The following is a 19,876-nucleotide window of genomic DNA, read 5'->3' on the forward strand; positions in this document are numbered from 1 at the left end:
TATTTCTTCCACTTCCCCATCTCTTTGTCTCTCCTTCTTTACCGTAAATGTAATATGTGTAGATGGTATGAAGCACTCATTCATGTACATAATATTTGCGCAGATTTAATGCTTTAATCTGTATACAGTTCGTGTAATTAGACGTTAAAATTAACATGTAGGTCCCGGGATATGAGTGCATGTACGTTCTTAAAACGCATGTCAAGTTTTCTTTATGATAGTCAGGCTAACAGACCGTATCTAACAAATGAAGATCTCATTAACTCGCACGACAGGTCGGCATTGTCATTTTTTGTTTCGCCAAAGAACCGGACTACCATCATGAAAGGAATTATCTTGACGTTGGTAAGTAGCTTGATGGGGTTTCAAACACACACACACACACACACACACACACACACACACACTAATTACGATTTCCAAGGCTTGTTGTTGGCAGATTTAACATTCTAAATATTTGAATTTTGAGATGAGTACATTTCTGTAAAATATTCTTGAACAAAATTGTGGCCTGGAGGCAAAGAGTTCGGCAGTATCTTCTGCAGAATAATAAGGAAGCAAGCAGGCAAACAATTAAGCAAATTTACAAGAAACATGGATAGTCACAACAACCGTATACAAAATGAAAACTATTTCAGAAGTTCCCACTGTCTTTTCCATATAATACAAACATAACTATACTCATAGTTTTTTAACTTCCTTCTGTATTTTTCGCAGAACGCGTTTTTTTATACTTCCGGTTACACTGAAAGTGATTTACAGGTTACATAAAGGTGAAAACGGATAATGTTAATACAGGTTACATAAAAGTGAAAACTGATAATGTTAATACAGGTTACGTAAAGGTGAAAACGGATAATGTTAATACAAGTTTAAATGGATGCATAGCAGAGCTTTATTAAGTTCACTCTAATATTATCTGTATTCTCTCGGTATCAAGTTATAACACAGTTATACATATTTAAAATACTGTTCAATAGGAAACTCCTCCGTTAACCAAACAGAATGTAAAGTAACTAATTTGATACATAATTAAAATTATAAATGTGCATACAAATCAGATTCGTTATGGCTTGTGAAAAGATACCCAGGTCTTTTAGTCTATATTCTCAAGAAAATTCAGCTGTGTGTTCTTACAGCTGTGTGTACTTATGTATCTGGAAGTTAATAAAAATCAGTACATCAGGAAATAGGGACGAATAAGAAGAGCAAATCGTGTAATCAGTTTTCCAAAACTGCGCTTGCTTTCGTGAATAAATTACAACTAGTACATATTTAAATGAGATGGATAACGAATGTACAGCATTAAGAAAAATAGCCTCATGACGAACCTTATGCACCTCGCGTGCTTTTCGCTGATGAGTTTAGAGGGAGTAAATTTTTGTATTACGTAAGAAGCTGTCATTCCACCTTAGGACAAAATTCATTACAATTATTCTATGCATTGGTATATTTTAACATCCATCTTTCTGGACAAGATATTTACCGATGTAGGAATATAAATATGACTATTCAAAAGTGAGATATTTGTATATATTTAGTCAATAAAATGGTCCTATTATTAGTTTTTGAATATAATAAATATTAAATGTAATATTATATTATTAATGTTGTATGATGAAGATAATGCTTATGCATTCACACAACATTACATTACATGTATTAAATACTACATATAAAGTTTGTATATATGATGGCCACGAGACAAGGGAAAAATGCATAAAAGGTTGAATTTGTCTCTGGCACTATTAAAAAGACAAGGAACCACAACTGCATTTCATTCGAAAGCAGCTGGTTTTTATAAGGAAATAGAAATGTAGCTCACAAGGAAACAAACTTGTGCTTCATAAGGAAACACAACTGTACTTGATAAGAAAACAAAACAGTTGCGCTTCATAAGGAAACACAGCTGTACTTCATAAAGAAACAGCTGTACTTCATAAGGAAACAGCTGAACTTCATAAGGAAACACAGCTGTACTTAATAAATGTATTTACCACTTGTGACACAAAAAGATCACGCACTATTATCATTAATTGTCCTAAACTGTCTCGTCTCTTGCTAAGTCATCTGTGATTGAAATATTGCCAGTTCAAATTTGAATGTGTTGAGTGTTCTTTATTGTTTTCTTCAAGACTTTTATTATCTTGATTCTTTTCATTCCCAACACATGCCAGGTTTTGATTTAATTTTAAGAAGCGGAGATGCCTCAGTAGTTAGCGTGTTAGGTTAGTGACCAGAAGGGTGCGGGTTCGAATCAGGCTGAACCTGGTTATGACAGCAACAGTTCGGGTTTTCAATCGACAACCTTGCACATGCCATATCTGGGATTAGTACCCGGGAAGACAGGTGTGGAAAGCGAGCGCGTTTTGAGTGCATCTTAGTTTTAGGTCTGAGTGACCTTTAATGCATGGTCAAATTATATGAATATTCGAAGGTAATGTCCTAATCCGATAAAGCAACCCTGATCCCCCCCCCAAAAAAAAAAAACAAAAAAACAAACAAAACAAAACACTGGTTGACACTGGTGGACGATTTGAAAGTCAGATGTTCTTAAAATGTGCAATTTTGATGCATATGGATTGGTACGGAACACGCCATATTACTGTTTAGACTAAATTTAAAATGGCCACAGTACATACTGTTGTGTTGTTCCACGTGGATTTTCAAGTTCTCAGACAAAGGATTTGATCCGGAAATATTCTTGTACATATCACCAAATGGACCCTTCAACCGACGGTAGCTCAAGAGTTGCAACAAATATCTTTAATTGTATACAATGTACACCGATGTGTTGAGAGAGATTTGTCTGCAAACATTCCTCTATTTTACTAATAGGTGTAACCTGACCCTCAAATCAGCCATCAGTATGAAAACAGCTTTAGGGTGGGGGAAAATTTAACGGCCTGGTGTGAAATCTACTTTAAGCAGTTGAACAGAGCGAGTGGAATCATGCATAGCTTACCAGAAATTGATATTAGAACAACAGTGATCTGCCTTGAATGCGTATATTAGGGACATATACAATTAATTAGTGCATAGTAAAGTTAATTATTGCAGAGAAATTGGATGCAACTTACTCTGAAAACTTAAAACTGTTCTAAAGATGCATAAAGAAACCATCGTATAATGTAAAATGCCGAATTACTGAGCTATTTGCACATCTAATAATTAGTTTTCAATTAAAATTAGGTAACGTTTCAAGAACCTGTTACACATTAAATTAACATCTCATTCCATCCTTTGGACGGAATAATTTTGCTGTGGCTTTAAATGACACGAGAGATTGTCCAGAAAAACATTAGCTGCACAAATTATAATGTTAGACAAGAATATTTTTGTATGTTTACGGTACAGGGATACCTATCAGATGAGATATTTATGTCAAAACGTGCCACTGATGAATATGATCGTGCATATATGTTTGCCTAATTAATGTCATTAACTAGAAATTTATGAATAGTAATTTTTATATATCCTTAGAAAAGTTTTAACTTTTCGAGAGCCTTATATCCACTTACTGTCCAAAATCTATGGCCGTGCCTATGGATAGGTCTTCTTAAGTAAATTATAAATCCACGTGTTTCCTAATCGTTACGCCATTTTGTGTTTAGTTCCAGAAGCGTACCTATTGATTTTGGTTTTATATACAATGATCAGATTACTTTTGCTGTGACTGCAGTTTGTAGGGTAATCTTGGCAAAATCAGATATTTTATCACGTCACTAACGTGTTATTTAGATTAACATATTTGTCACTAGGAGAAAAAGTTCTCGAAAACGCTTAAATAAATAGTGGCCATTTTGAGTTGCCCCTTTGCCTGTTGTTCTTATTTCGTAATAATCACATCATGTCATCACAACAACTCGATGACGTGTCAACACTAGTAGCAAATTATTCAGCAATTTGAGGCTATGAAAACTGAATGATTTCTCTGAATCCATTATTTTATTTCTTTGTTAAGATTGAAGAAATACATTAAAAATTCAAAGTGCAATTATTTCATTGGTGGTTCAAATGTTGCGAAATGTTATTGTCAAACTCTCTGTCTCACATATGGATCTATTCTTCTCGCCTTATCATAGCCCGACAAAATCTTACCATAGTCCTCACAGGGGCTGCCTCCCTTCAAACGACCAATGCCTCTGCCACAACGAGGTAAAACTATGGTGGTAAAATGCAACCTGGAGAAGACCGTATGCTTTGATAACTGCAGCACCCTCAATGCGTATTGCGTTTTCTGCGATCTTTTCTAAAGAGCAACGATAAAAGGTAGCGTGCGGCAGACGCCATAATATACCCACATCGTCATAATGAAACGTGTATGAACCGCCTTGCATAGTATGCGCTAAAATGACGTATCTTGACTTTGATGTCCGTGGTTTTTAAAACAGACTTCAAGCAGCGATATATTCTGAAAGAGTATGATATGTGAAGAGCGTGAAAAAAACCATCTTCACTAGCTAAGGTTCCGATAAGATGATTTATCTACACCTTGGCGGAACGAACAGATATATTTGTGCTTTGTCCTAGGATTTTATGAGTTATCTCCCTTAGTATATAATGCTAACTAACAGATGGCGCATTCTACATCGGCCGAAAGTGGCAGAGGCAATTGACCTAAAATGGATATTTTGTAAGTATGACTATGTACCACAGGGAAGCCATTACAGGTCTATTTGAGTGAGAGGTATTTGAGCAAACAGGGACCGGTAGTTGAAAAATGCTTGTTTATCAGTCGTTCAAGTTGTTTGATCCTTGCCGCATCCAGTGAAATTCACAGACGCGAAGCACAAACATATTTGCTCTATGCGCAAGGTGTAGATAGGTTTATCACATCTGAACCTTGCCTAGCGAAGATGCGTGAAAACATACAAATTTAAGCAAAATAACAAATACCACATCCTGGTTTCTTTCTGAGAGTCAACGTTATTCTATGTCAAGGTCAATTCACTAAGCTATTCTACGGTTTTGTCAAATGGTACCATAACTATTGTTATGTAATAAAAATATAATCTTGTATCTTTTATTCATTTTAAATAAACTTGTCCAATAATTTTATCTATTTGCTCTATAAGGTACGCCAAAGATCGCAGTTATTGGATTTATATTTTAATTAATTTTCTTATATAAATTGAATACTGGTGTAAGATCCCAATTTAAGCATTCTTAAGGAATATTAAATGAACACAGATGTAAGATCATAATTTAAACATTGCTATGATATTTAATTTGCATTGTTTGCTATTTTTTTAATATTTTTTATTTCATTATGTGCTATTGATAATGTAACATTGTACGTTGGACTTTACCTTGTCCAAAATCAAGTTCATTTTCTACCTGACCTGAATCATTGATTTTGGTTTTGTACACAACATGTTTATCTCAATCTAAGTCAAGAGCTTTGGAAATTCCCCGTGAAATGCCAGGTCTACCTGTTGTTTATTCCACATTTTATATGATAATTTTAGCAATATGCTTCTAATTATAACCCAGATTTTATTTTGCAAACATTATGAACGTTCTTGATGGTTATTTTCCATTAGGTAATGTGTTTTTTTTTAAAGAAAGTGCCAGTTGTGACCTGAGGTCAAGTAGATGACTATATAATCTAGTTTTTCTAGAAAATAATTATTCGTGTTGCAAGATCTTGAGGCAGAATTAGTTGTACTATTGTTGCATCCAGAAGTTAAATTGGGCTAGAATTTTATTTATTTAAATTATTTATTTAATGGAAATACAAAGTGATCTTCGAAATAGCATTCTTAGAAATAGAGACTTGAATTTATACTGAAATTGCAAATACGAATATATATAATTGCAATATTGTGATTCAACAAAAGACTTTGGCAAATCATCACTGCATGGGCTTCCACAGTCACATCAACGATTTCAGCGTTGTAATTAATTTGAATTTCCACTAAAGTTTATTCTGAACTTTAATCATTAGGACATGTGTCTGTAATTTGAGGATTAATTTGGATTTAATTAGCAATGCCGTACGTTTCTTTTTTAAATTTTCACTCTGAATTCTAGAAAAACAAATTATTTATTTAGAGTCGTAAATTCCTAATTTGTATCAAACTCAAACTAATGTAAGATCCTCATTTAGACATTCTAAAGGTATATCAAATGGATATACATGTGAGATCCTCATCTAAACATTCTAAATTAATATCAAATGGACATTCATGTAATATTCCCATTCAAACATTCTAAAGTTATATTAAACGAACACTCATGTAAGATCCTCATTTAGACATTCTAAAGGTATATCAAAAGGACATTCATGTGAGATCCTCATCTAAACATTCTAAATATATATCAAATGGACATTCGTGTAAGATCCCCATTCACACATTCTAAAGTTATATTAAACGAACACTCATGTAAGATCCTCATTTAGACATTCTAAAGGTATATCAAATGGACATTCATGTGAGATCATCATCTAAACATTCTAAATATATACCAAACGGCCACTGATGTAAGATCCTCGTGTAGACATTCTAAAGATGTATCAAATGGACACTCATAAGCGATCCTTGTGTTATTTGAAATATAGATTCAGAGGGACACATTTATATATAAACCCTTAGTAGTTTGTAGTTGGTTAATTAGGACATTACTCTTGTATGAACATTACAGTAAGAGGTTTAAGTATCGCCCAAAGCACGGCCGAAGGGGCGTTTCCGTTTCGATACTAAGAACCTGTCTGCTACCATATAAATATAGTTTTGCTTCATACCAGTCCTTACCTTTATATCAGCTTATGTTTAATAAATTTATTTTGAGGATGCAAATGACTGTCTCAAAACAGATATGGAGTTAAAGAACTCAAGAAATACAAGTATAAACACTTTGGAGAGTGTTAAAATGTATTGATATCAAAAGCCGCGTAAAGGTTTATGATTTCTGCATGAGGACATTCGACAAGGATTTATATTTATTCACATTGAAATGGCTGTACACTATATATTTTTCTCTGTATTGTTAGAGAAGATTTCATTATATATATATATATATATATATATATATATATATATATATATATATATATATATATATAACATAGTAAACTTTACATGCAGTGCAGTTTAATATTTCTGATATGACAACATATCAACATATCACTTATGTTATTCTAGTTGATCGCTTTACTGATTTGCTTCTATTTTGTTCTCAATCAAATCACTGGCCTTATTATCCACTACCACTACTACTATAAAAGCTACAACAACAGGAATACTGCAACTGCTAACAGTAATAATAATAATAATAATAATAATAATAGTAATAATAATAATAATGATATCAACAATAATACTGTTGTTTCCGTTATACTTTAATAACGAGGGAAGCTTCCAAAAAATATCTCCTAATTTAGGTTTGCATAATAAAGGAGAGAGGAACTCTCTTGGTCTGAATTTTGTATGTAAATCCTCGCTCAACGTGACAAAGGTAATTGTCCGACACCTATACCGTGCAAAAGACGTCATTGATTTATCAACTATGGCAACAGTAAAGATAAGATCTGCCCACGTGATCAGACATACCTCTTCATGTGCGTTTGCAAGTAGAACATTTACTTTCTGTTCGTTTTATTAAGAAAAGCAGGATTGCTCATTAGCGGATATGGCGATAAGCTTAATCGTTAATCAACTATATTGGAGCAGATAGCAAGCAGGCGCCGGCTTCTCTGTGACTCTTTTAAATTTATTTTACACGCAACTAATGTTAACGCCAGAGCAGGAAGTGCATACATTGAGTTAGACTGAAAATTATAACTGTTGTGCATATTTGGATATTTATTTACTGTCTGACAATACTGTGTTTCAAAGATGGCAGAAGGAAGCATTTGTGAAAGTCCTGGAGACCAAGACTGTCCTATTTGCCTGAAGACGTTAAACGTTCCGCGGATTCTACCCTGTCAACACAGCTTTTGTCACAAATGTCTGACGGACTTTATTGTGAATTCGGGATCCAAAGAAGGGAGTAAACCAACCTTCAGCTGCCCTGTATGCCGTGCACAGATATATCCGAGTACTGTGGATCAATCACATCGAGAATGGGCGTATTTATTTCCGCAAAATACCCGTGTCCTTGATTGTTCTGCATTATCGAAAGCGAAAGTAGAATATGCCTGTGATTCATGTCTAGAGAAAGCGAGATGCAATTTTAAGAAAGCCAGTGGATTCTGTATGGATTGCAAAGAACATGTTTGTGAGAATTGTATTGAAGTACATAAGAAATTTGATATCCTGACGACACACAAAATTTTGACAATGAAAGAACTTCCTCCAAATATTTCCATCATGATCAAAGCGGGCTTTTATGACAATTGTGAAATTCATAAAGGGAAAAATATCGAATGCTACTGCACCGATCATGACGCTCTGTGCTGCGTAAAATGTATTTTAACAGAGCACAAAAGCTGCAAAAATGTCACTAACCTATCTGACTCTCAGCTGGTTTTGGGGGAAAATCCGCAAAATATACTAGATGGATTGAAGCGTATTGAGAGCCACCTAATGATTTACGTTGAGAAGAACGAGTCCAATATAACAAGACTGGAAGATGAGACAAAAAGATTGACGTTGATGATAAAGGAAGCTAAAGATACTGTCATACGTTTATTCGATGATTTGGAAAAAGAAGTGGAACAGGATGGAATGCAAATATACAAGGGAAATTTCGTAAAAATTTCAGAAGACAACCGTCAATGCCGTTCTCTTCTTTCTGCTGTCCGGCGTTCGTATCAGCTTCTTGACGTAGTCGTTCAACTGGGGAAAAAGACCCAGGGTTTTATCACTACACGGCAGGTAAAGGGGCAGCTGATCAACTATAGGAACCAAGTGGTTAAGATGTACAGAAAGCTTGAATCCAAGGAGGTCAGTATTTCTCTCCATGACAGTCTAAAGAACTTGTTGTCTGTCAAAGATACTAAGTTGTTCACAGTGGATACCATAACCAAAACGGAAGAGTTGCCTCTGACAGGAATTATAAAATCACCATCACTCGAGGTATCAATTAGAGAAGCTTCGTGTCCAGGTAATTTCATCCAGTCTGATTACAAAGGAGCAGCATATTTACCTGATGGCAATGTCGTGCTTATCGATGGTGTTAATAACACATGCTGCCTTTTTGACCCAGAATTTCAGCACATATCTGACCACGAATTTTGTTCATCTCCGTGGGATGTGTGTGTGGTTGATGAAAATGAGATGGCAGTATCTTTTCCAGTGGAAAAGAAGATCCAGTTTCTGACATTCAAAACTCCGATTCAACCAACAAGGAGCATCAGCACAAGGTATCAATGCAGCGGACTGGATGTCCTCAGCAGGGATAAGCTGGTTGTCTCGGGGTGCAGTGATACCGATAAAGAGAACTGTTATTGGAGTATACTGACCGCATCCGGGGAGGAGGAGGTTTACCATGAGGTCGAACAGGGAAAAGGATCATGGAGCTATCTAGCTCTCGACAAGTCCAAAACACGTTTATATATGTCATGTCCTAGTATTGGCTCTGTGTACTGCTTTGGTCTTGATGGACATATTTACTTCACATACAATAATGCAGGACTGATCGGGCCAATGGGAATAGGAGTTAACACAGATGGAAATATCTATGTCGCTGGAAATTGTTCCGGAAACATTCACCAACTTTCACCAGATGGCTCACTTCTACAGATTATAGAGTCTAATGGCATGACGGATCCTTTGAAGATTGCCTTTGATGGAACAGGTTCAACGTTTCTTGTTACTGATTCTGGAAATGAGAACTGTTATATTTTTCAATTGAACTAAGAAGCAAACTATATCGTAAGGAATGTAATACCAATACATGAATAATATCATTTATCCTTACCACACATTTTGAAAGCAGATAGAACTGAGTCCATTTTAATCAGATGTACAGCGGAATTATATACATTTTTAAAGTAATTATCAAGCAATTTTTCATTTTAATTTCGTACGTAAAGTGTTTTCATTAAGATCAAGTCATTCTTTTGTTGGATGAATTTTCTGAAAAGAGTTGCGAGTGGAGCGTAGAGGCGTAAATATGTAAGTCCCTTCTACAACTTTTAGAAATATATATGTCATTCTATGTTCAATGAATCTAAACCATTCGAAAATCGATAACCTCTTCAAATTGTTCCTTTAAACTGTAAACAGTAGTACGTTCACTCAGAATGGTTAAAGTTTAAAAAGAGATTTACTATATCTCATCCTAAGGGCTATTCCATTTAAACATACCCGAGGGGGTGGGGGAGGGGGAAGGCACATTCAAAAATGAGTGACCACCCATAGAAGTGATTTTTACCCATACCACCACCAGTCGTAGAAGTGAATTTTGGACACCCATGCCCATGCATAGAAGCGAAGTTTAGAAATTCATGACAGTGCATACAAATTATTTTTTATAGAAGTGAATTATATATTGATTAATTTTTATTATTGGTAGCTTGAAAAGAAGTATTAAGCTTAAAAGTCAGAAATAAAATGTAATGGCTCTGATTAATATTAATAATTAAGTATAATATCATAAATATAAAACATTTTGTGAACAGTAATAAAAAAAAGAGTTGTTCATTTTTGATGAACCAGGTATTTGTGGTTTTCAAACTTAACAATTAAACATTCTTGTCTCGACAATTTATTTTGATTAAAATCCCAATACTTCCGTGGTTTACGATCAATGCGTACAAAACACCTAAATAATAGTACCCAGACATTATATATGAAATTTTATAGCACGGCCATACATGAAAGTTTTAAAAATTGTTTTCAAGTTAGACAAGGTAATATGTACTTTATATGAAGGGATTAAAGAAATATTAAAAATACAAGATGCCTCAATTACTTTTAATTTCAGTAAACATGGAAAATATTCCTCAACAGACTGTGAACATGCAGCTTTATCTGTATTATATAAAGATGACACATGTCTCATATCACACCTTTTACACACATTATCATTGAATACTCTGTCAATCCATTTGACGTTTTTACGTGTTTATATTTTCAAACAAGCATCACAAAACAAAATCATTACCATACTCTGCAATTTTCAACCACACAGAACTCATTGGATCCGCAGATGCATGTAGTTTAGTTACCAAAAACAATTTCACAAAACAGTTTTCCTATGACAATTTTGAAATACGTTAGTTTTTCACGTGGTCGACATATTTGTAGAACCATAAAAACCATTATTTTCACAGTGATTTGTGAATAATTTGTCCAATTTTCAATAATTTATCATTTCAAATCTAAACTTTTAACTCATGTGAAACATTTAGACACCACATACTGTCTTCAAATCAGTGAGAATGCAGAGATATCGTCGTTTTAGAGGAAATATATCAAAACTTGTGACTTTTCTATGAATGTTTACATAATTAATTTTTTGACCGGAATTGGTCTGTTATCTTAAAACTCACAGCAGATTCAAGCAACAGTTAATTATTTATGGAGATTACCAAACTGTGTTTGGCCAGCCAGTGGCAAACCCAAGTAGTGAATGGGGCCAACCTAGCTACAAGGGGACTTTAATTTTAAAAAGGGGTATATCCACTCTGGCGACAATGGGAATTTAACATGGGAGCACGGGATATCCACTCTGGCGACAAGGGGTATTTAACATGGGGAGCACAGGATAGGCATTATAGCGACAAGGGAAATGGAACATGGGAAATACAGGACCGGCACTATAGCGACAAGGGGAATTTAACATGGGGAAATTGAACATGCGAGATGGATAGAACACAGACAATAGAAAACAGATATTTAAATTAAAAAAATTAGGCATGAAAGTTAATTTCTTTCCGAGGCATATGAATGGCCCTGAAAAGGGCCTTTGGGTTTATGTTAACCTTATTCCATGTTAACATAGAGGGAATAGCTTAGGTCTCCTTCTTTTCCTTAAACTTTGTCTTTATTTTTGGTCCGTAAATCAAAACCATCTTTAAACAGCCTTGTCTTTCTACGTAGATTCTTCTTTTCCATACACATGTATCCGTCATCTCGACAATGGTCCACGATGATCAGACATACATGGGTAAGTCCGTTCTAAACATCATTAAAGAGACGAGACTACAGGATTGTACGTCGGTCCACATCTTGTGATGAGAACAGGTGAAGGAATGCAGCGAACTGCGGTTATTTATATGGGAAGGGAGGATCGAAACGGATTGAGTTCATTGACAAATCCAAACACGCGTTACAAAATTCAGTCACCATTCCTCCAATCCGATGAAAGCAGTCTGTGACTTCACATTCCCTATATAGAGGCACTAGCGTCTGTGCGCAGTCAATCCATGCGACAGTTTTCAATCATGGCGGAAACTCTGAAGACGATGAATTGGGGTGCACCGGCGGTGGAAACCAAAAACGATGGAATAGCATCGATGACACAAGTGAACCCCGACTTACTTCCAGAAGAGGTGAATTTAAATTGGGATGTTGTTGACTTTCTTTCACAAGAATTTGTTCCGGAACCAGTACCTTCGCCACCCTCTCCTTCTTTACCACACGTGGAGAATTTTAAACAGAGACAGAAAGAAGAATTGAAGAAATTTATACAACAGCAAAAGGAAGCAGAACAAGCTTTTCTCCTACAACAGCAAGAAGAAGAGGTAAGAAGGAAACAACAAGAAGAAGCAGCAAAGAAACAAGGGTGTGAAAGTCAAACGGTCACGATACTGTTAGATATTTTAGCGGAGTTAAGAAGTCTGAAACAAATGTATCAGACTTCTTTATTACGACCGAAGAGAAAAAGGCCTTCCCGAGCTAAACAACCCAACCCTGTGACAACACCTACCATACCACCCTTAGCGATTTCTACCAAATCATCATCGACAGTACGTAGTCCAGAAGTAGGCCTAAGGCTTAAGACACTTAAAGTTGATTGCTTCCTAAGTTTGTTGTTTTAACCAACAAATACCCAAAAGGCCTTTTTCCAGGGCCACCCATTTCTCTAGAAAAGAGACAGTATTTCAATTGCCAACATCAATTAAAACTCAAAAAGCCCTTTTTTTACCATTATGGTACGTGTGAATGCGTGAGTGTAGATTCTTATTCTAAAAATCAAAACCAAGAGACACTTACTTTTTATAGACTGTCTATTCTGGTACTAAATTTTTACAATTCAACTCACAACGTAACACATTAAAAAGTTCATAGGCTTCTTCTGTCTCTGTTTTCACTCTCCGTTTTTTAAATTTCTTCACTTTCAAAGTATTTTCCTCCATTTCTTCCTCACTTTCTCCCCTTCTTCTTTTCTTGTCCTGTTTCTCTTTCTGCACATGTCTGAGTTCTTCCTTGGGGGAGGCTACCTCTTCTTCTTCCTCTTCATAATTCATCTCTTCGTCTTCTTGCTCCTGTTGTTTCTTAGGGCAATCTGGAGACCAATGTCCTTTTTCTTGACAATGATAACATGTATCTTGACTTTTGTCTCTTCTAGTCCCTGTTTTACTTTTTTGACGGTCTGGACACTCTGAAGACTAATGCCCTTTCTTCTTACAGATATAGCAAGTATCTTGACTTTTATCTCGAAAAGAGGGTGAATAGTCCGTCAGCTTGTCTGAAGAAACTTTTCTGATGACCCCTCGCAAAGCTCTGATCAAAAGTTCGATCTGTGTAGGTTATTCCATCGTTCTGCTCAGTTTGAGAGTGAAATGAATAGTGGAAGGCAAGTCACACACCCTTTATATATACGTTGGTCTGTCATAAAGTGACCCATAGTGTTTGCAGTCAAGATGAAACTATCGAATCAATTTGAGAAGAAAGAAGAAAGTAAGAGGCAGAAACGTGATCTATCGCCTCGTACCATCGCTGAAAGGAGTCTTGGGAAGCATGTTGGAAGGACTCGTGAGAGCAAGATGAAAAGGACCTCTGAAGTCTCAAGATCTCAGACGTAACCCTTGACATTGAATGGAAGGACGAAAACTAGCTTTAGTGCCTTACAAACGATGGATGGAATACCATTGTTGGCAAGAACAGCGGACCCCGCATTTGCCTTCCAATCCCAATTTGACCGAGATGTTTCAGTTACAACACGAATTGCAAACCTTGATGGATCGCCAAGATTTGTCCGAAACAGAAAAATCGCAAAAGTACGGTCAAATCTTGCAACGACTGCAACTCTTTCACCAGAAAGGTTCAGACGAAACACCTTTACCCACTAAGAAAGATTTTAAGACCTTGATGAAAAGTCCAACACCATCACCACAACCACCACTACTACTGCCAGTGGCCAATACAGAAAAAGGAGAAGAAGAAGAAGAAGAAGAAGAAGAAGGGTTTCAAACTCCACTAAAAAAAGTACGCAAGTTAACAACACCACCTACCTCCAGAATTGGATGGATTAAAAGGATGATGACCACGCCTTCTTCATCAGAAGAGAAAAAGACGCTGAAGACAGAAGTGAAACAAGAATCGATGTTCCCTGTTCAGACATCCTCCTCTTCGACACTTATCGCTGGTCGCACACGAAAAGCATTACAAACCAAGAAAATACCCCACGAGAAAAAGAGTAGCATCCTCAAAGAGTGGGTGCCTTATTAACAAACAAAATGGAAAAGGTGTTAGCCAACATTTACTACGATCCATCCCATCCTGCAGGTTACGAGAAGTTCAAAAATTGTATCGTGCTGCCAAAACTCGACTGAAAAGTCTCCGCTTACCTCTAGTGCAACGATGGTTACAAGAACAAGCTACCTACACTTTACACAAACCCATTCGACGCAAGTTTTCCAGAAGTCGCACCCAAGTGGAAGGCATCGATCATCAATTGCAAGCCGATTTAGCTGATGTCTCTCATTTGGCCAGCTACAATCGTGGCTACAAATATTTGTTTTGTGTCATCGACGTCTTTTCCAAATTTGCTTGGGTCGTGCCATTGACTTCCAAATCGAGCAACGAGTTAGTGCGAGCCCTGCAACGGGTGTTGAAACAAAGTGGTCGTCAACCTCTTCGATGACAAACGGACAAAGGCACCGAATTTCTGAACCAAGCTTTCCAAAAAGAATTAAAGAAACGTGACATTCATATTTTAACCACCGAGAATCCTGAAACCAAAGCCAGCATCGTGGAACGTTTTCAACGCACTTTGAAAGAACGCATGTGGAAATATTTTACGCATCACCACACTCTGAAGTACATCGACATCTTACCGCACCTGATGCAAGTGCACAACCAATCTTACCATCGAATCATTGGACGTGCTCCGCAAGAGGTGACTCCCGACAACGATGTGCTGGTTTCTGATCGCCTGTTTGGTACGTCTCCGGCGAGAGCTGTCCCCAAGAAAAGCGAAGTGTTGGCCGTAGGAGATTGGGTGCGCATTGGCAAAACCAAACGCACTTTCGACAAAGGTTACTTACCTAGCTGGACCACCGAATTGTTTCGTGTCACTGAACGAGTGCATGGTCGTCATCCTGCTGTCTATAAATTGGAAGACATGAACGGAAAAGTGTTCAAAGGAACGTTTAATTTGCCCAAGTTTCAACGTATCACCAGAAAAAAAAAAGACGATGTGTACGACATCATGTCAAAGAAGTCAAAGTACGTTGGAAAGGATATCCACCCAGTTTTGATTCTTGGATCGACGCTTCGCAAGTCATCGACTATACAAAGAAGTGACCATCACGCCCTTTCACACAGACTCAGCTCCTGCTACCACTCCTTCACCCAGTTCTTCTCTGCAAGATTTACAGAAACAAGCCTTGTGGGTGTGGTGTGGAGAACGTGTGCCTAAAACGCAAATCGTCTTTTTCTGCCAAATCTTTGTGGTGTATTGTGTCATCGGTGCAACCATTGCCAATTTGAGTTTGCAACAAGGAGACAAACAATTGTGGACTATTTTATTAAGCAGTTGCATCAGTTACCTGCTTCCGAATCCCTCCCTGAAATTCACCTCGAACGGGAACAACGGGAACATTGTGTCCAGTGCCAGTGTCAGTCACCACTCCAACAACAGCAACAACAACAACCCTATTTTGGGCGGAGACACTCCTCTGACTTTCAGTAACCCCTCGGACAGCCACAGAACTATGGAATTATGAGTCACCCTAACCAATTTTACTTAACCTTACCCATTGACAGTTCCATGGAAGTGTTTCCAAACAACACTTTGTGCTGTTACACGGCCTAATTACCTCAGGCCATCCAATAGATCACGAAGCCCATTGGGAAGTGGCTTTGGTAGAAATGATTTACCCAACACAAATCAAAAACATCACTGAAACTCAAAACACTTTTGACGTCGAAATTCTAGACCAAAAAGTGCAACCACCCATGATTACCACTAATCAACATAAATCACTTCCGAAAGTCAAGCCATTATCTTAGTGGTCAACATCTGGTGGAGGCAATCGCTGACAAATTCCATGCAGCATTTGACAAAGTTCTGACCACACTAAAAGAACGTGTCACCACTGAGTACCATAAAGTGTCTCATCGTCTACTGATCAAATTTGAAAGTGAGGAAAAAGTATACGTATTAAATTTTGCCCTGAATTGTATGACATTTTGGGTGGAGACCTCAACATGGTCACGGATAAGCAGACCAAAAGGATTAACACAGTAGACATTGACAACAACTGGCATCTTGCGAGGTATTTTCGTTTCCCGGTAGAACTGAACCAATGACTGAATTTGATCTTTGTGTACTCCGATGTGGTGGAGTACAGCGTGGTGGGACACACCTCCGTACCGTTACTGCCTGTCATTCCTTTCAAAGTGGATTCTGCCACGACCAATGACCAGGAAGGTGGAAACACTTATCACGTTTACCGCGAATTTGTTCATCCCCATTATTTACCCGTCAGCAAGTCTTATTTGGACACGGTCAACATTGCTATAAAAGAAGATCTGGGACAAAATATGCCATTCACCAAAGGGAAGCTCCATTTTCGAAAACGGCTCTCTAACGACTCGTAAGTCATGTATCCAGTGTACCGAGGCGTTGCTCGACAGCGAGGACACGGCTTAGGAGGTATGTTGAAATCGGCCTTTCATTATGTGGCCCCCGTATTGAAACCAATGGTGACACGAGGATTGCACGCCTTGAAAGATGCCACGTTGACGCATGGCAAAGAATTTCTCCAAAATGTCATCATTGACAAACAAAATCCCAAAGAAGCTTTCTTGAGAGCAGGCAAAAATGTCTTGCTGCAAACGGGCAAAGACCTTTTGGGTCGACGAGAAACAACTATAAATGCCATGAACGCTACCGGGTCAGGCATTCCCGCTTCCCTGAAGCCACAGCAAGGACAAGACAGAAAAAGACGACGAAAAAAACACCCTTTCACCAGACTTCACACTTCTAGAGCTAGAAAGACTAAGAAAAGAAGAACCGTCTGAGACTTAGACGTTGTTGATTATTAAATTATTGAGAAACAGAAAATGATGCACCGAGAGTCATGCGCCTGTTCCAAGGCGGAACTGGATCTGTTTTCCATGCCACCTACCATGATGACGATGCAAGAATCCCAATGGGTGGAATTTCATCCCGTCTCCTCATTGACAGATTCCGCTCCCATCGAGTTTGAAATCAAAGGACAGCCTGAAGATTACATCGATCTGAATAGCAGTTACTTGTACTTGAAAGTCAAAATTGTAGATAGGGAGGAGATACTATAGTAGACGAGAAAGTAGCTCCCGTCAACAATTTTATGCATTCCTTGTTCAGCTCAGTGGACTTGTACTTGAATAACAAACTAGTCAGTAGCAGTATGGATACTTACCCTTACCGTGCCTACCTGGAAAATCTCTAGACGTACGGAATAGACGCTAAGAACACCCATCTCAATGCCTGCGTGCTATGGGAACCAGATGATGCGGGCCAGTTTAACAAAACCGAAACGGATTCATCCACAAAACACAATACGGAATTTGTAGGACGAAGAGAGAAAATATTAAATGGACAGAGTCTAGAACTGATGGATCGTTTGCATTTGGTAAGAGAAATATTTGCTGAACGGTGTAAATGTCCGCTTGAGACTGAATCTCAGCAGTACCGCTTTCCATTTGTTGGCTGATAGTGCTGTCGTCAATCCCAAAAGCAAAATCGAGGAGGCCAAACTCTACGTACGACTCGTGGAAGTGTTACCTAAAGTGGGAAATGACATCAGTCATCTTTGAGCAGAACGACCAATACGACGTGTGGAAGTGAAAACGTTCACCATTCCCGCTAGTCATCATTCCATGATCGAAGATCATCTGTTCCAAGGACAGTTACCCAAGCGTTTAATCCTTGGTATGGTCGAGAATTCGGCCTTCAACGGAGCATTCACTGAAAATCCTTTCAACTTTCAACACTTCAAGGTGAACAAAATCGAAGTCAGTCGCAATGGCAAGACCTTGTATACCAGACCTTTCGAACCTGACCTTGAGAAGATGAATTACTTGAGATCGTACTTGTCCCTGTACGAAGCCACCGGCCAGTTAGGAACCAACACCAGTCACGGTATTACGTACGAAGATTACGCAGGAGGCTATGCTTTGTGGGCTTTTGATTTCACCCCTGACCATGGCTGTGACGAGGGACATTTCCACCCTATAAAATCTGGCCAGATTCGTGTGGAAATTCAGTTTGCAAAAGAGCTGCCAGAGACAGTAAACGTCATCCTGTATGCAGAATTCGATAATAGCATAGAAATCAACAGTTTGAGAGAAGTCATTCTAGACTATCAGAAGCTATGGAAGACTGTTATCCCTCTTTACCTAGTGGAGAAACTTTGGACATGGAATGTGAGGAGACCGTGGAAGAAGAATCCCAAGACAAAGACGAAGAAGTCATCATGATAAAGTCCCGATGGCCAGAACAAGAAGCACATTTAGTCTCCTCTTTTGCCACAGTACTGGGAGGTAAAATGAAGGAACTGATCATGAAAGATTGCTATGGATGTCAAAACGATCATCCCAGTCAAATTCAACACGATAAATGCCTGATGCTGAGTCAAGAAGAAAAATTGGACGAGTATCTGGAAAAATCTTGGAATCTCATCGAGATAGAAGACGTGTTTCAGCAGTGGTATACAGGTTTGCGTGCACATTCTTGTCCTCCATTAACGTCTCTGGAGATCCGTCGCATAGAAACTCTCGTGAACCAGGGTACGAAGTCGGAGCTCGTACCCATTTACTTGTCAGACATTTTCCAAGAGAAAATCCGGATCGAATTGATCACTTATCATTACCTGTGAAGACAAAACGCACACAAACATGGATACCTGGGAACTTTATTATCTTTTGAACCACAGTTCGTATACTGCTTCTTGGAATCCTGTCGTATGTGCTGAAGATGAACTTCCTCATCGCAAACCACAAGACCATCAAGCTTATGTGATCAACATTGACGACAGTCATCTCCCAGGAACCCACTGGGTAGCCGTCTACGTTCCTCACGAAGGATGTGTGGAGTATTTTGATTCGTATGGATTACCCCCTTTGGAAGACGATATCATTGACTTGATGAGAAGAAATTATCAGACCGCACGATTCAATAATGTGAAATTACAAGGCACATATTCCTTGGTGTGTGGACAATATTGTGTGTATTTTCTGTATCATCGCAGTCTGTAATATTCTTTAGAACATTTAGTGACTTATTTTGATCGTCATTCTTCTAGAAACGATGAGAAAGTAGATCGATGGTTTTGTGACCATTATGCTTATCTTTAGTCTTTAGCTAGGTAACGTAGTGTCCATCAATGGCCCAATGACTTCCAACAGCGGAAATCACAATTTCATTCACAACGTTGTCAGCCCTGTCCAAAAAATTGTTAGTTATTTGAGAAAAAATGTTTGCCATTTGAAAAAATGTTTAATGTTATATTGAATGGTTAATGTTAAAATGTTATTGTTACCTGTTA

General features: G+C 37.8%; 2 protein-coding genes across 2 annotated transcripts in view; both read left to right on the plus strand.

Annotated features, from left to right (window-relative positions):
- The first annotated feature begins 205 nt into the window (after positions 1-205).
- LOC149778541 (uncharacterized) overlaps positions 206-19,876 on the plus strand; it is a 63,885-nt gene continuing 44,214 nt past the window's right edge. The window contains exon 1 of the mRNA XM_089939441.1: positions 206-345. Coding sequence (XP_089795567.1) covers positions 322-345 — 24 coding nt within the window. The 5' untranslated portion in view covers positions 206-321. The remainder of the gene's footprint in view (positions 346-19,876) is intronic.
- On the plus strand, positions 7,543-10,859 carry LOC149778542 (uncharacterized). Its single transcript, XM_089939440.1, has one exon. It carries the CDS (start codon positions 7,842-7,844, stop codon positions 9,804-9,806), a length of 1,965 nt encoding a protein of 654 aa, XP_089795566.1. The 5' UTR covers positions 7,543-7,841; the 3' UTR covers positions 9,807-10,859.

This window comes from Sinohyriopsis cumingii, chromosome 17, assembly GCF_028554795.1.
Source record: "Sinohyriopsis cumingii isolate HCF-2022 chromosome 17, ASM2855479v2, whole genome shotgun sequence".
In the NCBI taxonomy this organism is placed as follows: domain Eukaryota; kingdom Metazoa; phylum Mollusca; class Bivalvia; order Unionida; family Unionidae; genus Sinohyriopsis; species Sinohyriopsis cumingii.

Excerpts from the sequence above, each read along its gene's own strand:
- LOC149778542 (XM_089939440.1), top strand. The coding sequence starts at position 7,842 with ATGGCAGAAGGAAGCATTTGTGAAAGTCCTGGAGACCAAGACTGTCCT.